Raw genomic sequence first — 21,346 nt, 5'->3', positions numbered from 1 at the left:
CAAGTTAGTTTAGAAACACCAAGAATACTATTTATTACTGTGGTACCAGAGCATTAACCGCCCAGACTCAGGGTTCTTCAGAGCTAAGGAAATGTCTGGTTAGATGTGAGCTTGTGCCGATGCTCAGCTAAAAATGGAGACCATGAACAAGTCTCCTCTTACACTTCAAAACAACCTCTGTGTGAATGAGTATTTCTGTTTTTCTCTTTTGCTCACATTTTACTCAACAGGCTCTGCTCAGCTGCAGCAGCTGCTCACTGCTAGCCCTGCTCCGGTCTCAGTTTGGGTTAGGTCCATCTGTGAAATGGGTGCAAAAGCAACAGAATTGGCTGCAGTGGAGCCAAGCAAGTTTTCCCTTCCCCTATAAAAACAATACAGGTGCTCTAAAAGCCCCTGCTAAATAAAGTCCAGGGACAATCCATTGGCAGAAGCAGACAAAATAAGACAAAAGGATTTGAAAAGAAAATAACGGAGTACAAGCAAAGAGAAGACAGGAGATGGCCCTCTGGCTGTATGGGGCTTCTGAACATGGGAGACCTGCCAGTGGCCTCCTTTTGCCTTTTTTCTCCCACACAAAGTTGAGCAAGATCCCAGTATTTCCAAAGCACTGTAAGAGAAGGAATCAAAATGATCGAAATATTTAGTGGGTTTTGTTTGTTTTCTTTTTTCTTTTTTCCCCAAAGCTAAAAGGACTCATTAAATTTAATTTGCTGTTCCTTACTTGGCACAGTTTATGCCTCTGATTCTTCTGGATTAAAATTGGGATCCGATTAATAAACATACACCTTCTGCTGTCAAATTCAGAATTAATTCCAGAAGAAGGATTCGAGTAAAAACGAAAGCAACCCATAACTTTCCATAGTTGCAGAAGTATCAAAGATAAAAGATTGCCTTCATGTTCACCAGATCTGTTCTTCCTATAACCAGCCACTGCCAGCAATCCAGACCATCACAGGTAGAAGAAATGCTCCCAGGTTACAAGGCCATACATTAGGGGAATGTAACAAAAAAGGAAAAGGACTGTGTTCAGAAAGATTTTGATGGAAAAATAACAGAGGAAAAATACAAAGCCACACCTTTATCTTAGAGTCACTCTTGTGCAAATGCTGGGCTTTCAGGTCTAACTATTCCTTGCCCCGGCAAACTGTTGAAGAGTATTTATTTTCTTTCTCAGACTTCTTTTTTTAGCTGTGATTCAGAGAAACACCAGAACCCCACAGAGCGTGTGACTGCGACTCGCAGGAGGACATCGCTCTGCTGTTGCTGGCTGTGAAGGGATGGCGGTGGCATGCAGCTCCACAGGTAGTCTCCGAGTCATCTCGTCTCCTCCGTGCAGCTGATTTCACAAAATCCCCACTTACATACGTGGAAGCAAGCTTGGAGCGGTTACAGCCCAGCCACTTGACATTCTGCCAAGTGGTACACATTATTTTTTTCGGCCTGGACACGTTTCAGTTTCTCAAGTGTTCATGAAAGGATCACTGGGAAGACAATGGGGTTAGTGCTGGTGTTTGTTTGGTTTCTTTTTCCATTTCTAAGAAGACTTCCTGGGAAGAAGCGACAGTCAGCTATTGTATCTCTCACTTAACATGTGTTTAAGTCTCCTTGGCTGCTCAGTTCTTTCGCCTCAAAGTTTCAATGCTCCTTCCTTTTTTTTTTAAAAAAAAAAAAAAGTTCCCTCATTTCCTCTCCATTTATCTTTTACATTCAGAAGTGCTTGTGACAACTCAACACAACTTGAAAGGAAAAAAACAAACCAAAACCACCTTCTTCCAGCACTATGTTTGTACAGTAGGACCACGTGAGCTTCTAGGCTTAGAAAAACAGCTGGTCAGATTATTATTAGGAAGAGGAAATTCACTCCCAAGGATATATTTGGAAATGGTTTGGCAGGTGAGAGCTCTCCTGCAGGTTCATAGTAACCCTGCACCCCTTGAGATCTTCAGCGGGACCTCCATGCATAGACATACCAAAGTACTTGCCCACGTGCCACAGCCTGGAGCAACCCATGTATCTAAATGTTCAACATTTTCAGGCCAGGCAGCAAAACTAGAACATGTTAAAATGGCCTGCTTTTATACCTACAGGTGTCTTTGGTGGTGATACCTCAATTAGTGCACTAGCAGTCTACCTTTGGTGTTCTTGCCTTTGTATGATCAATTTTACAGCTCTGGCTTTGTAAGTCACAGTTCTCCCATCATGTCTCTGTAAAGTTCTCCCCCATCGACCCTATCTGAGCTACTATCAACAGGGATACTTCTCTTGGAGGGGAACATGGTCCTCTGTTTTGTTTGTCCACATCAATCTTTCTGTGCTTTGTAAAGTGTTTTACTTAGGGGACTAAGGAACAAAAAAAAGCCCCAAAAATGTGACGTGCAAGAGTTGTTAAGGATAAAGAAAATATCTTTTTGTGTGATAAGAGTTTTATCTGGCAAATTTAAGTACATCAGATTAGATTTTAGTTATCTGAATGCAGAAGCAATCATTAGTAATGCTACATGAAACAGATTTAGCTCCTATCTACTGAATTGCATTTTAAGCACACTAACACAGCTCATTTCACCGGGGAGGCAGTCAGGCAGCAGTGTCACTTACAGACACACAGCGGGGCAGAAAGATGCTGAAGGCACAAGGGGTCACAAAATGTTTATGTTAATGCACATCTTCAAAACAAGGAGTGGATTCAGAGTAATAAACAACTATGGTTATGTGGATTTGCTTTGAAATTTCAAAATTATACATTTTTTGCTGTCCCTTTCCCCAAACTCTTCGGTGAAGTGACCGCAGAACACAAAGGAGAGCCTATGGGAAGGTCTAGCTTTTCCCTGACGCTGCAGGGCTACTCTGCAATAACTGGCCATGAGCCCACGGCAGTGCCCAATATCCACAAACAGCTTCCAACAGAGTAAAACCAATTTTGATTCTCATCCAAACCTGAATTCCTCCAATGGCTGCCTGCATTTACCGACTACAACCAGATTTCAAGCCAGGTTTGCATTCTTTGCAAAGCGGCTTAAAGTCAGGCTGCATCCTCCCAAGAAACAAATGCAGGGAAAGCTGCATAAATCCATTTTCTGTCTTCATTTGGGCTGATGGCATTCACCAGCCTGATGACGCTGCTCATCACAGGATGAGCAAGGAATTTCTACAGCGTCTAACAGCATCCAGTGCAACTTCAAAACACCCCAAGAGTTTCTGAATGTTCAACACCTCTTGGAGACTCTCCTACTCCTTACCATTACTCCTAAAGATCTCTTCATTTCTCTACTAGACAGTGCAATCCTCTCTTCTGATCAGTCACGTAGTAGAAAATCTTTGTACACCGGGACATTACTTCTTCACTCTTTACCCTTTCAAGCCCTGCTAAGTGATTATTCCACCAACAGTCTCACCACAGGTTTTACATAAAGCCAGCAGCTTCATGCAAATGAGCCAGCTCTCGGTTAACTAAAAAGCAGAACAGTGAAAAGGAATACTGAATAAGAGCAACAGGCCAAGAATTTTGGAAAGCTTTTTCACAAAAAAAACCCACCAATATGACTCAAGAATTCTTCATAATTTCCAATGCAAAAACATGGCCATTAGGAAAAGACAGTGTTGAAAAAGTGCATGTTATGGTCTCTGCTTTAAATGGAGCTTGATGAGCTAAGTCAGGCTGAATCTTATGGCTTCAAAAATTTGCTTTTACAGTGGGTCAACGACTTTTTCTTTCCTGTTTCAGAAATTCAGAAGTCAGGACAACACAAGCCTCAGATTTAACATAAGCGTTTCCGCTTTTGCACGCAGGATGTCCCTCACAAAACGTGTGCCCCAGCTAACAACCACTAACTACAGTCTAGGAGACTTCTTACAAGTTCCTTTGAACCAGTAACAAGTTCAGGTCCTTATAATTATTTCACTTTTAGAATTACCTCTGTCACGAACAGGATACTACTATATGTGATTGAAGATTCAAAGGTATTTCTGGAAAATTACTTTTGGTGTCACTGGTGTGAAGCAACTCCTCGTGTTTTCAGAACTGCTGGATGTCAGCGACCTCCGGAGAGGTGGGTGCTCAGCACCTCCAGAACCACACCAAGTGTTTAAATGCCAAAGGAAGTTCTAAAATTTTAAATTTTGCACGGATCTATTAAAAATATCTGCTTAGTGTATTTTAGAAGAACCTTCTGTGAGAAAAAATGCATGCATCAAATCTTGTCTCATTCAAGAACAACCAGTACAGAGCAATGGGAAGAAAGTTGGAGGAGATAATCCAGCCCTGCCATTAAGACCGAACAAATAGCTAACATGCCTTTTCCATTCTTCATTTCCTAGGGTTCCTCTTATTTGTAGAATGCTGTATCTTGAAATCAATCAAACAAACAAAGAAAAACATAGAATTATAGGACGTAAAGAAACACATAAGATCCAAAAAAGTAAAACTGTTTCACTAGCCTGCACTTCACTGTGTTTTTTTTTCTTAAGTTATTTAAATAAAAATAAAAGTCTTTTAAATGCATTAGAACTATCATTTTTGCAAAACTGCTCTGGAAAGCTCATTTTTTAAACATACACTCTACTTTGCTTGTCTACTGCATATAAATTACATATCTTCTGGTTAACGTATTATTCAGCCCAGAATAATTACACATCTGAGAGATGCCTAATAAGCTAATCTTTAAACTCTACACATCTAAAAAAAGATCTCTAGGCATGTTACGTGAATATAGAATAGCGTCAGCTGACAAATAGATGGCACAGTCCATATTACTGTGGTTGCAACCAGCAACCACATGAATCAATGTTATGGCCTGGTTTTTGCATTATTCACAATGACAGGACTTCTGAAGGAAAGTAAGAGCATGTTCTGAGATCATGAGAATCCACTCTAAAGATAAAAGAAAATTAGCCACACTATATGGCAAAGAAAATACTATACAAGAGAATATAAGCAATACTCCCATTTTATCAGCAGCATGCACTTTACTGGAAGACTATATAAGATTTTAAAAATCAAACAGTTGCTATGAGAAGCAACAATGAACAAAAATACTTGGATTTACAACTAAAACTAAGATGGGACAGAACCGACAAAGAAATATTTTCAGTTACCATAACCATATTGTTTTAGCCTTACATCAGACAAAAGCTATTTCAACAGGAAAACCTGTCTTAGCCAACAGCTGGAAAACTCATAGTCTTACTCTGGAAGGAAAGGGGACATTACTTTTTACAGATGTCTCCATTCTCATCATCCAAAAGAAGTTTAAACTATGAATAGAGAGATGGGCCCCATCTGAAATATGGATTTCACATCCTTCCAAGACTGTGCACGCTCACATCTCTGGCATCAATTCAGTCTATGCTATTGCATGCAATGATCACACAAAGTCACCCTGACATTTTGTATAGCATCTTCAAATTCAGCATTCGATTTACATTTGGTTTGGTCTCTCAGAAAATTGTGTGTCTCTTCCAACAGCAGAACTCCAGACACCTCAGCGATCAGAGGGGCTGGATTTTATTTTAAAAATGTTCCTTTGCAGCTAGCAACCATGAAACCCCCGACAGTGTTCAGCTATACCACCCGATATGCAAGAGCAGCCTCCCAGGCAAGTCTGATTTCGGTTTGTGTTCATGAAACCAGCACCTGCTAATGCCAAGCGCTAGGGAACAAGCACAGCAGCTCAGCAGCTTTTCAGTTGACCACACTTCCTGCTGCCTAAATATTTAAGGCACCCTAAGGAAAAGCCATGTAGCAAGATTAATAACTAACAAACCACAAGCTCTTGCTCATTACCACACGGTATCTTACACCCTTACCAGCGCACTCACTTTGTATGCTTGCTTACGATGGTAACTCCCCTGCATCTCTGAGCATCGTCAGCTTTAGACGTCCCCACTCTGGTACAAGATGTGCTGGGCAACTTCGTGTTTTCCACGCGCACGGGAAGCCAGTGACAAACTCACATCGGGGCCTTCCTTCTTCTTTTGTCGCAGATCTTGGGTGTGTTTCACTGCAATGCAGCCTCAGCTGCAGGTCTGGGGTGCTCCCCCTGGGTTCGGTGGGACGTGGCGGTACCCAGCTGGACACCAGGCTCTCAGCAGCCGCACCCCGATGCCAGCAGGAAGGAACCGGGGCAGTGGTAGAGAACGATGAACTACACCTGACAGCAAGGACAGATTTCTTCTACAGCTTCTAAGAAAGCCGGTAATAAGCACAAGTGAATTTGCAAAAGCAACTGCTGTCCTAACGAAATACCATGGTCATTGCTCAGGCTGCTCAGCAGCTACGTTACCACGAAACCACGTGTGCATGCTGCAGCCATTCCATAAGGAAAACATACACCACATAATTAAAATACTTATCTCAAAAGGAATGAAAGAAACAAGAGCCAAATCCTAACAGTGGCCAAAAAAATGCAGTGTGGCCAATGTAACAGACTGCAAAGCGCTGGGAGTGTTTATGCTGAATGCACAACAGGAACTGAGACATCTGAAATGGCTTTGTATTTCCTTCCCTACTCTATTTGTAGGCACTTACAACTTAAATCATTTCTTGTATCCATTACTATTATATCAAAAAGGATGTAATTCCCTAAAATAAATGCCTTTTAAAACTGAAATAATTTATTAAGTTCCAACAATTTTAATAGTTGGGACTGATGGGGATTTTGACCTGAGGTATCCTAATGACCTCAATTTCTAAAAAGCGTTATATATCTTGAAGTAAAGTGAAATTAGAATTCAAGTTTTCATGATGCCTTGATTTTTGGATGCCAAACTGCATCAAATCCCATGCCAGTCCACACTGACCCCCATGTCCTTCCACAATCCTTCAGCCTGTTTTTGACCAACAGGCTGACAGAAGCAGCCATTAACACCACTTTCTACTTAGCACATGATTTGCTTCTATGGCTCAAAATGTTTTCGAACTTTTTAGAGATCAATTTCTTCTATTAAATACTCTGTGATGGCTGAATTGAGACTTTGGCATGAGATACCAACATCAAATACCTTCCACATATAGGTCAAATGCAAGAAAACTCATGGATGCTGGGAGCGATGCCTATCCTGTGGCCTTCCACCAGTACACTCCAGTGCCCTCTCCAAATTGTGATGTTTGATTTATACCACAAGCTGAGTGAATGGACAAGGAGGCTATCCTAGCTTGCCAGCCTGCTTGGATACTGTATTTTTTTATATTTGAGGTAAACAGAACATTCCTTACATTTAATATTCAAACAGACATGTCCATCCTTCACAGAATGCAAACTTGGCTTAATCTGTTCAATTCTCCTGGACCTAATCCTCTGTGCAGCACGTATAAGGTCACTTCATGGAATCTCTGACTGTTTACCTTTTTTAAACCAAAACATGCTTGAACAACCCCTGGCTCCATTCTCGCAAGGCTCCCGTAGAGGGCATAGGAAGATACACCAGGTGTGCACCCACCTGCCGCTCATTTTGGTACGCTTCAGCACAATGTCTCGAAGGTCTGCTCCACGAAATACCAAGGATAGCTTTCTTTTGTGGGTTGTATAAAACACAAATCCTCGTGAGCAATCCAGCAGCCGTGTTACTTTTGCATGTAGGCTTTTCCAGGGATTTACAGCTTTGTTTTCAACAGCACATCATCCCTTCCTCCACACGCAACTGGTCTGCTAACCCCAACCAGCACAGGAGGTGGATGTGCCTTCCCCACGCTGGCTGACATTTGCTGCTTTCAGTTTTGGTTTTGGAATGACTTTTTCAACATCACTCTGCAGGAGATGGTATAGATGGTATAGTCTCTGCCTAAGCCTTCCCCGCTCTGTCAAAAGTGGGGCAGTGTAACAGACCTGCACTTGGCACTACTTCATAACTCGGTTGTTTTGTCTTCTGCAAATGAGGGTCTCCACACCTCTGTGGGCCACGGTGCCACGGAGAAATATCTTCAGCCTGTTGACTATAATAAATGATCTCCACTTCTGGCTCATGACTATTTTAAAGGACACGTGAAAATCAAGAACTTGTGTCTCCTCTGTGCCCTTAATTCAGTCAGTCCCCTCTTCTATGTGCATTTGAAACACTTTTAAATGCATCATTAAATATTTGTCTCTTTCTCTCTCTCTCTCTTTTTTTTTTTATTTAATTATAGTGCTGCCTCCCTAAGTGCAAAGGATGAAAGGTGCTTTGGGAATAAATCAGGTTTACAAGCAAAAATCAGGTCAGCCGTACCATAAAATACTGACTGCAAACAGGCTTCTTTTCCCCACCTAAAGCACCCGTGAAAACCACCATAAGCTTGGATCAGCTGACAACCTGGATGATTTGGGGGTTGACCCCTGGGGACACATCAAACGCAACCCTCACATCTGGGTATCTCCTTCCAGGTGTGCTCGTGAATCTCCACAACCACAGACACTCCTCGTGTCACTCATTTTGCTGCTGCTTCCTGGGCGCAGACTAACGGAGCACAAGCAGCAGTGGCTGCAGCTGCTTTTCTTCACAATCGCATCTAAAATCACATCATATAATCATCCCAATACGGTTGCCCCTATCATCATGGAGCTCTTTAGGTTTGTGGAGAGCTGGAAATCGCAGGGACTTGGTTTGTATTTAAGGCAAGTAAATACCACCCTTGAGGACTAGATCCTACCTCTCTGCTGCAAGATGTGAAGCTGGACAAGATGGGTGTCACTTAGGGCAGACGCTCCCAGGTGGCCCCTGCTGCCTCCTTGTTCTGATCTACCGAAGTGCCACAGCTGAGCACTGCGGAAATCCAGGGAGAGCTTTAAAATGGACAATTCCCTGAAAAGTGAAGGACTGGGCTTGTCAAGCTGCCTGCCCAAAATGAACAGCCACAGCTCCTGCCACGTGAAACGTAACGCCACCAGCCAACAGAGCAGCTCAGTGGGATGAGCAGCGGACCGGTGCCCGCAGCATGCTTTGCAGTGCATCAGGTGTGCTGCAGGGAACCTCAGAAGGAAAAAAAAAAAACAAAAAAATATCAAAGAAAACTACCAAATCTGGGGCCTTCTACTGAATAATGCCAATAGAAAAAAAATACCAAACAGCTGCCTTCGAATCCTGATCTTCCTCAGGCATCTGTGGTGAGGTAAGGACTTCAGATCCGTGGACCTTTTCTCCTAATACAGTACACAGCAGAAAGCTGTGTTTGTTTTGTGGCTTCGCTTTTGTCTACAAGGGTGAACAAGCTGTTAGCTGTGGGTTTTGCAGCTATTTGCTAGACTGCACAGAGGGCAAACTTAGAAACAATGGGGTTTAGGTGGGCAGGTAAACATTGGCAGTGCTCAGAAATACTTCCTGTGCTGTCCCTTTTCCACGTCAGCAGCCCCAACACCTTCCCTCCTAGCCCAGGGTACACCTGAGATGCTCAACAGAGCATCTGAATTGAGGAAAAACATGTTTTCTTTAGCTTAATCCTAAAAGGAAAAAAAAAAAAAAAGAAAGCTCATCCATTTTAGCTGAAGTTCTCTCAAAATTGCAACTGGAGGCAGACACTCAGCATGGAAACTTCAGTCTGAACAGCTGAAGACTGGCAAAGCCTCATTTGCAATTGAAAACAGTGGAAAGTGTCTGGCAGACTAAATGCCGGACAGTCATATTACTTTATAGAATACTCCTAAGAGCAAAAAAGCCTTTTGTTTTTTTCATTTGCACAGACTCTGCCATTAAATTTTTGCCCAGGGATGATAATAGCTTGCTTTCCCTCTACTGTGACCACTAGAAAATACTTGAAAATGTTCAAGGATCCACTATATCACATCCAGCAAACGCAGGTCTGCCTTTAGACAATGTTCATCTAATATATTTCATGTCCCCAGTGCTCCTTCAAGAATCTGGTCGTGGGTCATCAGCACCACCAAAAACCTCTGCAGAGGAGAATCAAAGCACAAACAGCAGCTGTGGTTTCATGCAAAGGAAGGCAAGTATCCCATAAAGCTTTAAAGATTACCGCATTGGATAACAAATGAAAGGGGCTAAAGATGAGTGCTACTCAGTAGCTGCATGCGGAGTGCCAGGCTGATGGTGGCACCTTTTGTAAACTCAAAGAAATGATGCCCAAATGTCTCTGAAGAGTAGGGAAAAGCTCTCTGGCAACAGCAGGTTTCCAGATTCATCACAGGAGGCCACTTTTTTCAGCTGGGATCTCAAGTGCACAAAACTCAAACCAGCAGCAGCTCCAGGCAGGCACGGGTCCTGCAAAGGAGCCGGCCCCAACAGTGAGCAGGGGGTGTTCAGAAACAGCAGGCGCAGCCAGAGCTCCGCAAAACCTGCCACTTCATTGACGTGGGGAAACCAAACCTCAGTGGGAAACCCCAGATGTTTTTATAACAAAAAGAAGTCACTGCCAGTTCTTCCTATGGCTGGCTGTGGAAGTACTTAGTGATCACTAGCGCCTGACGGTCCAGCCGATCCCTGCCTCATGTTGCAGATGTAACCCTGCACGGGCCTGACCCTGCACCAGGTTCCTCCTCGTTCTGGCACTCCCTGCTCTCACGCCTTCATTTCTGCCTTACATATTTTGCCTGTGTAAGCAATAAGCAACCAGGAACAAGGATTGTCTTACATGGTTTGTACCATGAATGCTCTTTGTGAGGATCAAGGCACCCCACATACAACAGCGAACATGAAATTTGGGCACAGATCTGCTGGAGGGTAGGAAGGCCCTGCAGAGGGACCTGGACAGGATGGGTCGATGGGCAGAGGCCAGTGGGATGAGGTTCAACATGGCTAAGTGCTGAGTCCTGCACTTTGGCCACAACCACCCCATGCAGCAGTGCTACAGGCTTGGGGGAGAGTAGCTGGAAAGCTGTGCAGAGGAAAAGGATCTGGGGGTGCTGGTCGATGCTCGCGAGAACATGAACTGGCAGTGTGCCCAGGTGGCCAAGAAGGCCAACAGCATCCTGGCTTGTATCAGGAACAGTGCAGCCAGCAGGACAAGGGAGGTGATCGTCCCCCTGTACTCAGCTCTGGTGAGGCCGCACCTCGAGTGCTGTGTTCAGCTTTGGGCCCCTCACTACAAGAAGGACATCGAGGCCCTGGAACGTGTCCAGAGAAGGGCCTGGAACACAAGTCCTGTGAAGAGCGGCTGAGGGAACTGGGGTTGTGTAGTCTGGGGAAGAGGAGGCTCAGGGAAGACCTTATTGCTCTATGCAACTACCTGAAAGGAAGGTGTGGAGAGCTTCTTCTCACAGTTATCTAGTGATAGGACTAGAGGGAATGGCCTGAAGTTGTATCAGGCGAGGTTCAGGTTGGAAATTAGGAGACATTTCTTCTCAGAAGGAGCGGTTGGGCATTGCAATGGGTTGCCCAGGGAGGTGGTGCAGTCACCATCCCTGGGGGTGTTCAACGAAAGGTTGGACGTGGTGCTTAGGGACGTGGTTTAGTGGGTGACATTGGTGGTAGGGTGGTGGTTGGACCAGATGATGTTGAAGGTCTTTGCCAGCCTTAATGGTTCTGTGATTCTAATGCACGGGATCTGCATTCAACCTGAGTGATGACCTCAGAATCATGACACAGAATGAACCTCCAAAAACAGGCATTTTCAGGGGGAATAGGAATTGATTGCCTTACACCATTGCCAATGGTATCCTTACGAGTCTGCTATCATTTGGAAAGGCATCACTGCCACTGGTGGTGTCAGCAGAGAGCATAGAGTAAAACCTCATAGCCTGAAGCTCAGCTAAACATACTGACCACTTTAATTTCAAAAGCAGAGTTTACCCTGAAGGACAGCATGCAGTTCGCACCTGGGAAGATGTATAAATTGGGTAGCGAGCCAGAAACCTCTACTGCTGCTGCTGTGCACCCAGGCATCACGGCGATGCTGCGCCCCGCTGCTGCGGCCATCTCGGTGCGTCGTGTGGCACGGGCCGGCAGCAAAGCTGCTGCAGCCCCACGGGCTGGCACATGGGCACCCCCACAGATCCCGGAGCATGCCCGGGTGCCTGCAACAGCCAGCAGCCAACATCTACCAGCCACCGTGGCCAGGCTCTGACACACAAGGTGATGCCTCCCCTGTTCAGTGTCCAGCTACCTGACAGACACCGTGGGGCTGCTCTGGAGGTGAGCAGGGACCACGTTAACACCCAACAGCATCCACGACAGCCTCCATGGCACCTGCGTCCTCCCTGGGAAACATGGTGCTCAGGGCAAGACAGAAGAACAGGATTAAGACAATCGCAAACATCAGAAGGTTCAGAGAGTTGTTTCTAACAATTGGTTTTGGATTGGTAAATGTATTCTGAAAATAAGTTGGAGTAGCTTGTTTCTTATTTCTCTTGTGTCTTGGAAGAACTGAACCATACAAAAGTAACCTACAGATTTTTAAAACTTAAAAGTGTTTTAACTTTTTAACCAACTAATGAGAAAAAAAACCTAGAGGCAGCCTTGCATTTGCTTTCTAATTCCTGATATCGCTAACTCTGACATTTATCTAGTTAAAAAAATGGTGCAATAACGGAATAATAGGATTGGTAGCACTACACTGGCCTACTCTGTAAGCTTAACACTTACTGCTATCTGAAACAGAGAGCAACTGACGGTGCCTGATGTTGTAACTAATATCACAGAAGCATGGTTTCAACTAATGCTCAGGATTTCAAAACTTAAAATTAAGTTAAATACCTGGAGAAATTAATTCATCAATATCTTAGGTTAGGCATATCAAGTTAAGCACTAGCACAGAATCATCACCATGGTTTCCTAACGTGTAAGACTAATCAAAAAGTACACAATAAATCTTTAGAAAACCCAAACATGCTAATCCTTTCTTCACACAAGTCTCAGCCATTTCAACAAGCTTTAATCTTGCTTTTATGTAAGAGTCAGTCTTCGTGTTTCATCACCGTTCTTCAAGTGCAAAGGCAACTAAAATGCTTGCATGCATGTTCAAAAGCTTGAAGCTACTTTTTATTGTTCATTAAGTGAGAAGAGAACAGCATGTTTATTATATGCGAGGGAAAAAGCTGGAAAAAGAAATGCTGCTGTACTTTACAAGCAGCCATGACCACATCGCTTATGAATATCACCGTTCTCGATCCAGACACTGGCTTTTCAGCTGTTACTGCCTAAAGGCATCAACAACAAAGCTGCTTTAATCATCTGAAAGACTATCTTGTAGTTTTCTTTTTCTGCTCTCAATATCTGTAAAATTTCTATCAAATGCAAAGACTGTCTTATAATTTCTGGCCAAGCTGCGCTAATTAAAGATCCTCAAATCTTCAAGATTTTGGAGAACATCGAGCACAGAAGAGCAGCAGGCACCACACTTATAGTGCGACTTTCAGTTACAGTTTTAGGGCCAATGTGAGCACTTTTCTCACCTTCCCTATTAAGAAGCTCTTTCCATTAGTGCCCAGTGCTTAATTCAACATCACACACAGCTTCTACACAGAGAGCAGAAATGTATGTGCCTTCCTCTCCACACTGAGCTTCACCTTCACCTTCAGTACCACAAAGAGACTTTATTTCCCAGCAAGAAGCCACCCTCCAGTTTGTGAAGCCAGCTTCCGCAGCAAGTGTTACATAGCACAGGGTTCATTCTTCTGTGAGCAACACGGATTGCTTTGGTGGCAGAGAGCTTGGGCCAACCAGGCCAGCCAGGGCGGGCACCAAAGCCGCCTCTCCACCTGCCATGGCAGAAGCGGGATCCGTGCCATGAAAATGGATACCTGACATTTCTGGCTTTGTGAAAACCTCCGGCCACCTGCAGAAGGGGAACGGGGTGTGAGCACAGACAACCTTTTTATTGACAAATTGAAGAACAAAATTTTAGCTCCCGCTTGATGAGGGAAATTCTCATTTGTACCATGCTGGTTGCAAAACAACCTGACTGCAGACTTCCAAAACTGCTAGCAGTACTTTTCAAAGAAGTTAGTAAATGGGACTATGCGAGCAATGGAAACTGAATAGAAAAGGTGTCTCCTGCCTTATTCTCCCAAAGCTGAAATCAGGAAGTTACCCAGTTCAGTAAATTCTTTTCAAGTTGGGTAGCAAATACCTCTCCCATCATTCATGCCCCTTGACTGCCTTTGCTTGCATTCAGTCAAAAGCTAAGATAAGGTGTCCATCCCCAAGAATTAAAGGGTGTAAGAACCAAAGAGAAGCCAGCTCTCCTTTCCAATACAGGCAGGCTCCAGTTTTTAAAACTATGGGATGACAATCTGCCACTGGCTCCTGCGGAAATACCCTCTCTGAGGGCTAAAACTTCTCAGAAATCAAGTAAAGGCAAAAGGATTTTTCTTCAAAATCTCACTTCTTAAGATCTGCAAGAAGTTGGTAGGCTTAGCAAGGTGAACATAATGAAGAATAGAAACTCATATTCATATTGCAATTTGAATTTCCTACCCATTTCCCTTCCTTTTCCTCATTCTGCATGACTATTTACACCTACTGTACATGCTCTTACAGTTATGCTAACCTGCAGAAAACGAGAGAGAGGATTTCCAAAAAACAGCGAAACATAACTTGTAACAGGCTGAGAAAAAAGGCAGTAAATACAGATAGATTTTCTCAAAATTCTGTTGTACTTGCAGCCTTCCACCAAATTAAAACCAGAAGGACTACGCGACAGTTTAAAGCAGAAAATCAAATATACAGGCTGAGTGCCTGTCCAAAAAAGGCCAACTTTTCCACAATTAATTCCAAGTTATTCTCCCATCCTCCAGCACCCCTGCCTATGACTATGTGCACACCGGCTGGCTGCTGGCAGGGATTTGCTTCCAGAGCTGTGTCAGGCACTTGGGTTATCTCTCTCCGAGTCTGCAGGACTTTTCTCCATAACGCTGACGGTATTTGTGCACATGGCTTCCTCTAAAGCAGCCAATTTCCTTATCTTGCTTTCTAAGTGAAGGGTACACCAGGCTCCTCTTCAGCCTCTAAAACTCGACAGAACTGGAGGAGTCCGTCCACATTCTCTAGCTACGCTGCATCTTGCAGGAACACACCAAAAGTGTTTTATCCTTGGGCAAAAAAATTCCCATCTTAATTAGTACCACGCTGAAACTCATAGGCAAAGCAAATGACCAGAAAGAAATCTGTTGCAGACATTAACTAATAGCTCTCACTGTCAGATGAAAAGATGAATGGCTGGAAGGTCTGCGAGGAAAGAAGTCCTGAACAATGAGGAAACCCTCAGGAGTCGCAGCACCATCACTGAGCCCCTTGGCCAGAGCTGCCCCATCTGCCTGGGCAAGAAAAGAAACGACGGAAAAGAAGGAAAGGAAGGAAGAAAAACTGCTTTTAAACACACAAACAAATCAAAAGCAGTTGACTACAAAGCCTTGTCCTCCAGACAGCTTTACTTTTACAGCAATGGATAGATCAGATATGGTCAAGCATAAAAAAACAACCTTTGGAGAAGCTCAATTTTTGTATGCTACGTTTTTTTGAGGATGTACCTGCTGACACTGAGTCCTTGAAATCTCTCTGCCTCTCCAAATTTAAAAAGTTTGGTCACAACCGACCACATGTGACAGAGCAGAGCTTGGCCCACCACTGCCCCACTGAGATTACAGAGATGGAAAACCACGAAGCCCCCAGGGCTGTCCCTCCTCCTCCCCGCTGTGTGACTGTCCCCCTCGGCTGTGCCTGGGCTAACAGCAGAGACCCAAACCAAAACATTTCTACCAGCTCCCTTTGAAATCTCCAGCACGGTCTCTCAGGGCATACTGAGAGCTGTTTCTCCTGGCACTTTCATCTTTTTCCCCAGTTGCATAATTGCACCCTGAGTCCATAACTCCCCGCTACCAGCCCATACTGCTCCCTGTTGGGTGTAACACTCATTAAACATCATTAGACAAATCACGCAACAAACACCTCCCATCACAGGTTTAGCCCATGCCTCATCAAACCAGGAGAATGAATTTTTTTAATAAAATCCTTTCACATGACCAACTGCCAGTCTGTGAATTATTACTGTCATTTTTTAATCTCTATTTCACTTGCATCTTTCCATCCTGAATAATTCTAATGCAGTCCCACCAAAATCCTACAAAGAATCTATTTTAATTTCAGAGAGACAAAAATCAGACATTTTACTGCTTATAACGTGTACATTAAAATATCTTCAGGATCCTAAATAAGCGGAAAAAATTACCATAGGTATGGTTAGAAAAGCAGGCTGCACAGAACAGAGGACATCTTTGAAGCAGCTGAGGTTTCGGCACGGGTAACCCCGCAGCGTGTGTGGCCTGCCTGCCTGCCCCCTTGCTGGCACTACGCAGCACCCCACTCTCCCCAAAATCCTCTCCACCTCATACCCAGCAGCAAACCCCGCAAGCCCCCTGTTCAAACACGGGCAGCGCTCTGCGACTCGCAGTCGGGCTGGTTCAACGCCACCACTTCTTCCTTGGGAAGAGAGAAGCTGGAGCAGGCTGAAGGGGAAGTCGCAGCCTCTGCAGGCAGTAAGCACAACTTGGCGTCAGATGCTCCCATCATGTTCTCCGGACTCACGTCTCCAACTGGTCTGATGAGGCTGGTGTTTCCCCGAGCCTGACGTCTCACAGCCTCCCTCACCAGAGCTGTCCTTGCTACGGACCAGCCGTTTTACTGACAAAGAGCAGGTATCTCCCTTCCCTTTTTATTACAGACCCCCCAGCATCATATTTGGAGTGGAAAAATAAAACAAAAACCCAACCTCCCAGCCCCCTGCTGAAACCCACCTAACCTTTAAAAAGCTAAAAATGTGTTGTTTTTTTTTTCTCAACCTACAGCACCAGCAACTTGGTGAGCTTCCTCCCTGACGGAGGACAGCTCACTGCGGCGCCAGCTCCTGCCATGCGTCAGCCCAGAACACGGCGGGATGATAAGCGGGGTCTGCATCACACCAACACCAGCCCCGACACGAGCGGCAGGCTTGGCGAGCTGCGCTCTTGAGACACATTTCGATTTAAGATGCTCTTCCTGATTGCTTTTCCTTCTGGAAGTAATAATTTATGGGCTGCCTCTGCACAAAGCGCCTCATTATTTTTCAAAGCAAGAGCTGTGAGCGGGGCACTCTCACTTCCAACAAGGATGGCAGGCTTGAGCCAACACTTTAAGTGTGGTTTTCACGATGATTTTGCTTTATCATTTGGCTCTGCAGAGATGTGCTAGGCAAGCTACGGCTGTGTGCGACGTGCTCTTGGCACAGCAGTGGCACCCTTGCTGTGAGATATCCACATCCAGCCCAGCCTCACACCCAACTAAAAGACAAGAGCTCCCCAGCCCTCTGACACGAGTTCTCCATTCTAAGTGTGGCGATGCCCAGGCCAAGGATCAGCATGATTTCCTCTTGTACAACTGTGAAAAGCTAATAAGCTCCCTGAATCTTTTTTTTTTCTTTTTTCTTTTCTTTTTTTTTTTTTCCCAGTAATTTCACTTCAGGCTTTTCAGGCACTCCCAACTGCCTTCATTCAGACACGGAGCAGAAAACTTGAAAGACTCCAGCGTCTAAGTGCTGTTTTGGCTGCAACATGGGAGTGAGTGCCAACGAAAACGGAGTCCACGGAGATTACTCCCTCGTGGCTCGGCTCAGATGAACCCGAGACAACCCTCAACGGGGCAGGAAAAAATGACAGCACTGAGTGGACACCGCAGCAAAATCTCTGCGTGTGAGGCCCGCAGCTTTGCCAATTGTTTTTTTGGGTCAGAGCCATCTAACGCTTGGAAGTCCTCCCTGCTCTGGGAACCTCTTGAAAGATCTGCTGTGATATCAAGAGAAGCGGCCACGGCTGGGATCCCCACGCCGCACGCACCGCACTGGAACAGGGCTGCCCCAGCGCGTGCAAAGTTTTTACTTTGCTTGCTCCAGCCTTAAAATGTTTTTGGTTTGTTTTTTTCAGTGTCCTACTGCTCTGCGTGGTGAGGAGCGTAGGTAGCCAGGTGGGAGCAAAACGCATTTTATTTTGTCTTTCAGTTGCTGGTGCTCAAGTAACGCGCACACACCCCCAAACGGAGCGCTGCGCTCTTTCCTTTCGTAGTTTAACAGCAACACGCACGCATTTAAAGCAAGCCTGGTTTTCACTTCGCCTCTCCTAACCCCTCGGTGGGACAAAACATTGTTCTGACAGCCTCAGTTGCCCACCCAGATGCCACCCTCGCCGTTCTTCCACCACCTTCAGTGGGCTTTGCAAAAGAAAAGGACCAGTCCCACCGACCCCGGCCAGACCTCGCCCCGACCCCGGCCAAACCTCGGCCCCGGCCCCGGCCCCGGCCCCGGCCCCGGCCCCGGCCCCGGCCCCGGCCCCGCGGGGAGCTCCGGGCACCGCTCCCCCGGCCCCGCGCTGCCGTCGGGGGCCGCCCGCCGGGGGTTTAAAGCCTCCGGGGCCCTACCTCGGATGTAGGCGCACTTGCTGTCGTCCAGCGGGCTGGAGGCAGAGCCGCCCATGCTGGCGGCGGAGCGCGGAGCGGCTGGGGGCTGCCGGGCAGCGCGGCCTCGGAGCTCCGCCGCCGCCCGCCCCGCGCCGCGCCCGCAGGCGCCGCCTCCGCCCGCCGCCGGCAGCGGGAGGCCGGGCCCCGGCGGCCGGAGCCGCCCCCAGCCCCCCTCGGGGCCGCCCGGGAGCGCTGCCTGCCCGCGGGGGGGCCGGCAGCACCGGGGGGCGGTGGGTTTGGGGAGGTGCCGGAGCGGGGTCTGAGCAGGCGGGGGGGCCGGTGGAGGGCCTGGGGAGCAAGCCCCGTGAGGAGCCGTTACGCGGCAGTCACTGAGGAGAAGAGGAGGCTCAGGGGAGGCCTCGTCGCTCACCGCAACTCCCCCAAAGGAGGCTGTAGCGTGGAGGGGGTCGGCCTCTTCTCGCAAGCGCTAAGTGCTAAGACAAGAGGAAGTGGCCTCAAGTTGTGCCGGGGGAGGTTCAGGTGGGATGCTAGGAAAAATTTCTTCGCTGGGAGGGTGGTGAGGCATTGGCACGGGCTGCCCAGGGAAGCGGTTGAGTCGCCATCCCTGGAGGTCTCCAAAAGACAGGCAGCTGTGGTGCGCAGTGTAAGGCACTGCAGATCGGCTAGCTGGATTTCCTTGCCCCTGAACCATAATTTCAGTGCGGCTTTTTACCATATGCGACTTTCTCAGATTTGTAGTGACTGGAAGTTCTGTATCTTACACTTAAATACTTTTAATTCTACTTGCCCACATCTGTCACCTCCTGCGAAATTTTTTTAACATAAGTTTTGCTTAAGCTGATTGTGCATTAAGTACATTCAAAAATTTACCACTTGGTTGATCACAGGATGATTAAAAACTTTCAGATCAAAGCTTACAGTTTTCAAACAAACACTGAACTCAATCGGATTTAAAATACTGAAGACAGTGTGGAAGCCTTTATGTGATATCAAGTTCAGTGTTCTGCTAAACAGCATCTTCCTTAAAGCTGATGGAAAGCAACTTCAATGTAAGTGCTTGCTATTCGATGTTCCCTCTAGGCACATGCGAGTTGTACGGCAGTGTGACGGAGCGATTGCTTAACTCCCCCAAGGAGACTGGCTTCATCCAGAGCATCAGTAAAACAGTGTTTCCCAAGTCTATAAATATCTCAGCTGAGAATTGAGCCTAATACTAAAAGAACCGCGCTTCTAGAGGTGTGATGTGAACAGGAGTCTTTCATCAATGTATTTCATCGTTACGCTCTGCTTGAAGCAGAAAGGGGGCTGCTGTGGTTTGCTCATTGTGCATCTGTGTGAGTAGGTGACAGAGGAAACATGCTGTGTGCTGTTGTGCGTTTTAAAGGCTTTAACTCAGAGGAGAATTTGGCCTCCAGTGGGTGTGGCATATCTTTTATCAAATGTATTTGAGAAGCCTTTCATAATGTACAGTCACATGAAAGATGCAAGCCATCTCCATGAGTGGAGAGGGAACCTATGGAAAATTCATGAGCCTTAAAGTGGATTGTTCTGTCTCGCCATTCAGCAGAGGAAAATATGCCAAATCCCAAAAGCTTAATACTCAAGAATAGAAGTCAGCATGCGTACAGAATGGGAAACCTCCCTGTCTAATTACAATGAAGGTAAAAACAAAATTAAAACTGAACAGCTTTTTTAATTACATTTTACACTTTGGTAGTACCTGATCCCCAAGCATTTCACAAATGCTAGCTAATTAAAGACCATAATTTTCCTTTTAAGATAAGGAAATGCTGTGTTTTAATATCAAAGTTTGTACCTTAAACATCTTAAAAAATACCATGAGAAATGTGAGCAAAGTCTGGAACAGATATCCAGATAACAGATCCTACTTCTCTACTGTTTAATAACAAACCCATCTTTCTCTAAGATGAGAAATTGGCCCTGTTAGATTTTAATCTGATGTAGCACAACCATACAGCAACTATCAATGATAAAGTGACAATACCAAAACAAAAATACCACCAGCAAAAACAAAGCAAGCATTTTCCCTCATTTTTTTTTTCCCTGTGAAATCCTGATCTTTGAGGGGGAAAAAATCAGTTTCACTTATCTCCTAAATAGTTACTTCTCTAAATAGCTGTTTCGTATTATATCCTAAAGGGCAATGTGGTAGAGCTCTTCCATTTTACAGAGAAAGTGAACGAGGGAACCAGGTGAAGAATACCCTGCTGGCATCTCCTCCCAAACAAAGGAGTGAAGATCCCTCTCTGGTGGCTGTTGTGACTTCACTTGTGGCAGCATGACATCAGGAGAGAGGTGGTTTCTTATATCACCAGAGCCCAACCTTCACTACATGGTCTGGACCCATGAGGCAGCCAGTGAACATACTGGGAGCACTCATACTCAAAAAAGTGCACTGCATAGTTACTAGGTTGCCTTATTTTGTATCAGCCTCCAGCTTTATTTTGAGAGAGGAAGCAGAAGGAGGTTTTCTCTGTGCTCATTTTCTTACTTCTTTATTATCTCCCTGTAGAGGGACCTGTAATGTAACCCTGATGTGACTAAGACATAAACATGACAACAAGATCCATCGCAACACGGGTAGTTACACCATACGTTGAGTGGTTTTTAGTCACGCAGTCCTTACCATGACCACAAGGCTGTTTAACTGCAGATGGCTCATCAGAGAAACCGATAAAATCTGTGCCACATTTCTGGTTACTTCCCCTGCGTACCAACTCTTTTCTAATTGTAAGGCGTGCAAGGAACCAGTTGCTTTGACATGGTGCAAAATAGCACTTGACTGCAGCCTTTGCTCAAGTGGGAACTGCAGGGTTCATCCTGTGTGTACTCTCCCACAACTTTTTGGCTCCCTCAAAAGCACAGTACCTTATCAGAACCATTTAAGTGAAATGCATATGACATCCTTTGGGAAAGAGAAGTAATTATCCAAAACTACCTTGTAAGATTTCTCCAAGAGAAAGTAGCCATTTAAGAATGCTGACTTCTGTAAGCAAGATAACAATGTGCTCTTGACAAAGAC

The 21,346-nt window shown here is 45.5% G+C and overlaps 1 protein-coding gene across 1 annotated transcript in view; it reads right to left on the bottom strand.

Annotated features, from left to right (window-relative positions):
- The window catches only part of NIBAN1 (niban apoptosis regulator 1), a 67,151-nt gene extending 48,685 nt beyond the window's left edge, over nt 1-18,466 (bottom strand). The window contains exon 1 of the mRNA XM_083847068.1: nt 18,304-18,466. Within this exon, the coding sequence (XP_083703194.1) occupies nt 18,304-18,358 (55 nt within the window). The 5' untranslated portion in view covers nt 18,359-18,466. The remainder of the gene's footprint in view (nt 1-18,303) is intronic.
- Between the last annotated feature and the right edge of the window lie 2,880 nt (nt 18,467-21,346).

This window comes from Anser anser (genome assembly GCF_964211835.1).
Source record: "Anser anser genome assembly, chromosome: 8".
NCBI classification, from domain to species: Eukaryota; Metazoa; Chordata; class Aves; order Anseriformes; family Anatidae; genus Anser; species Anser anser.
Note: the sequence above shows the minus strand (reverse complement) of the source record. Positions and strands in the feature narration are given on the sequence as shown.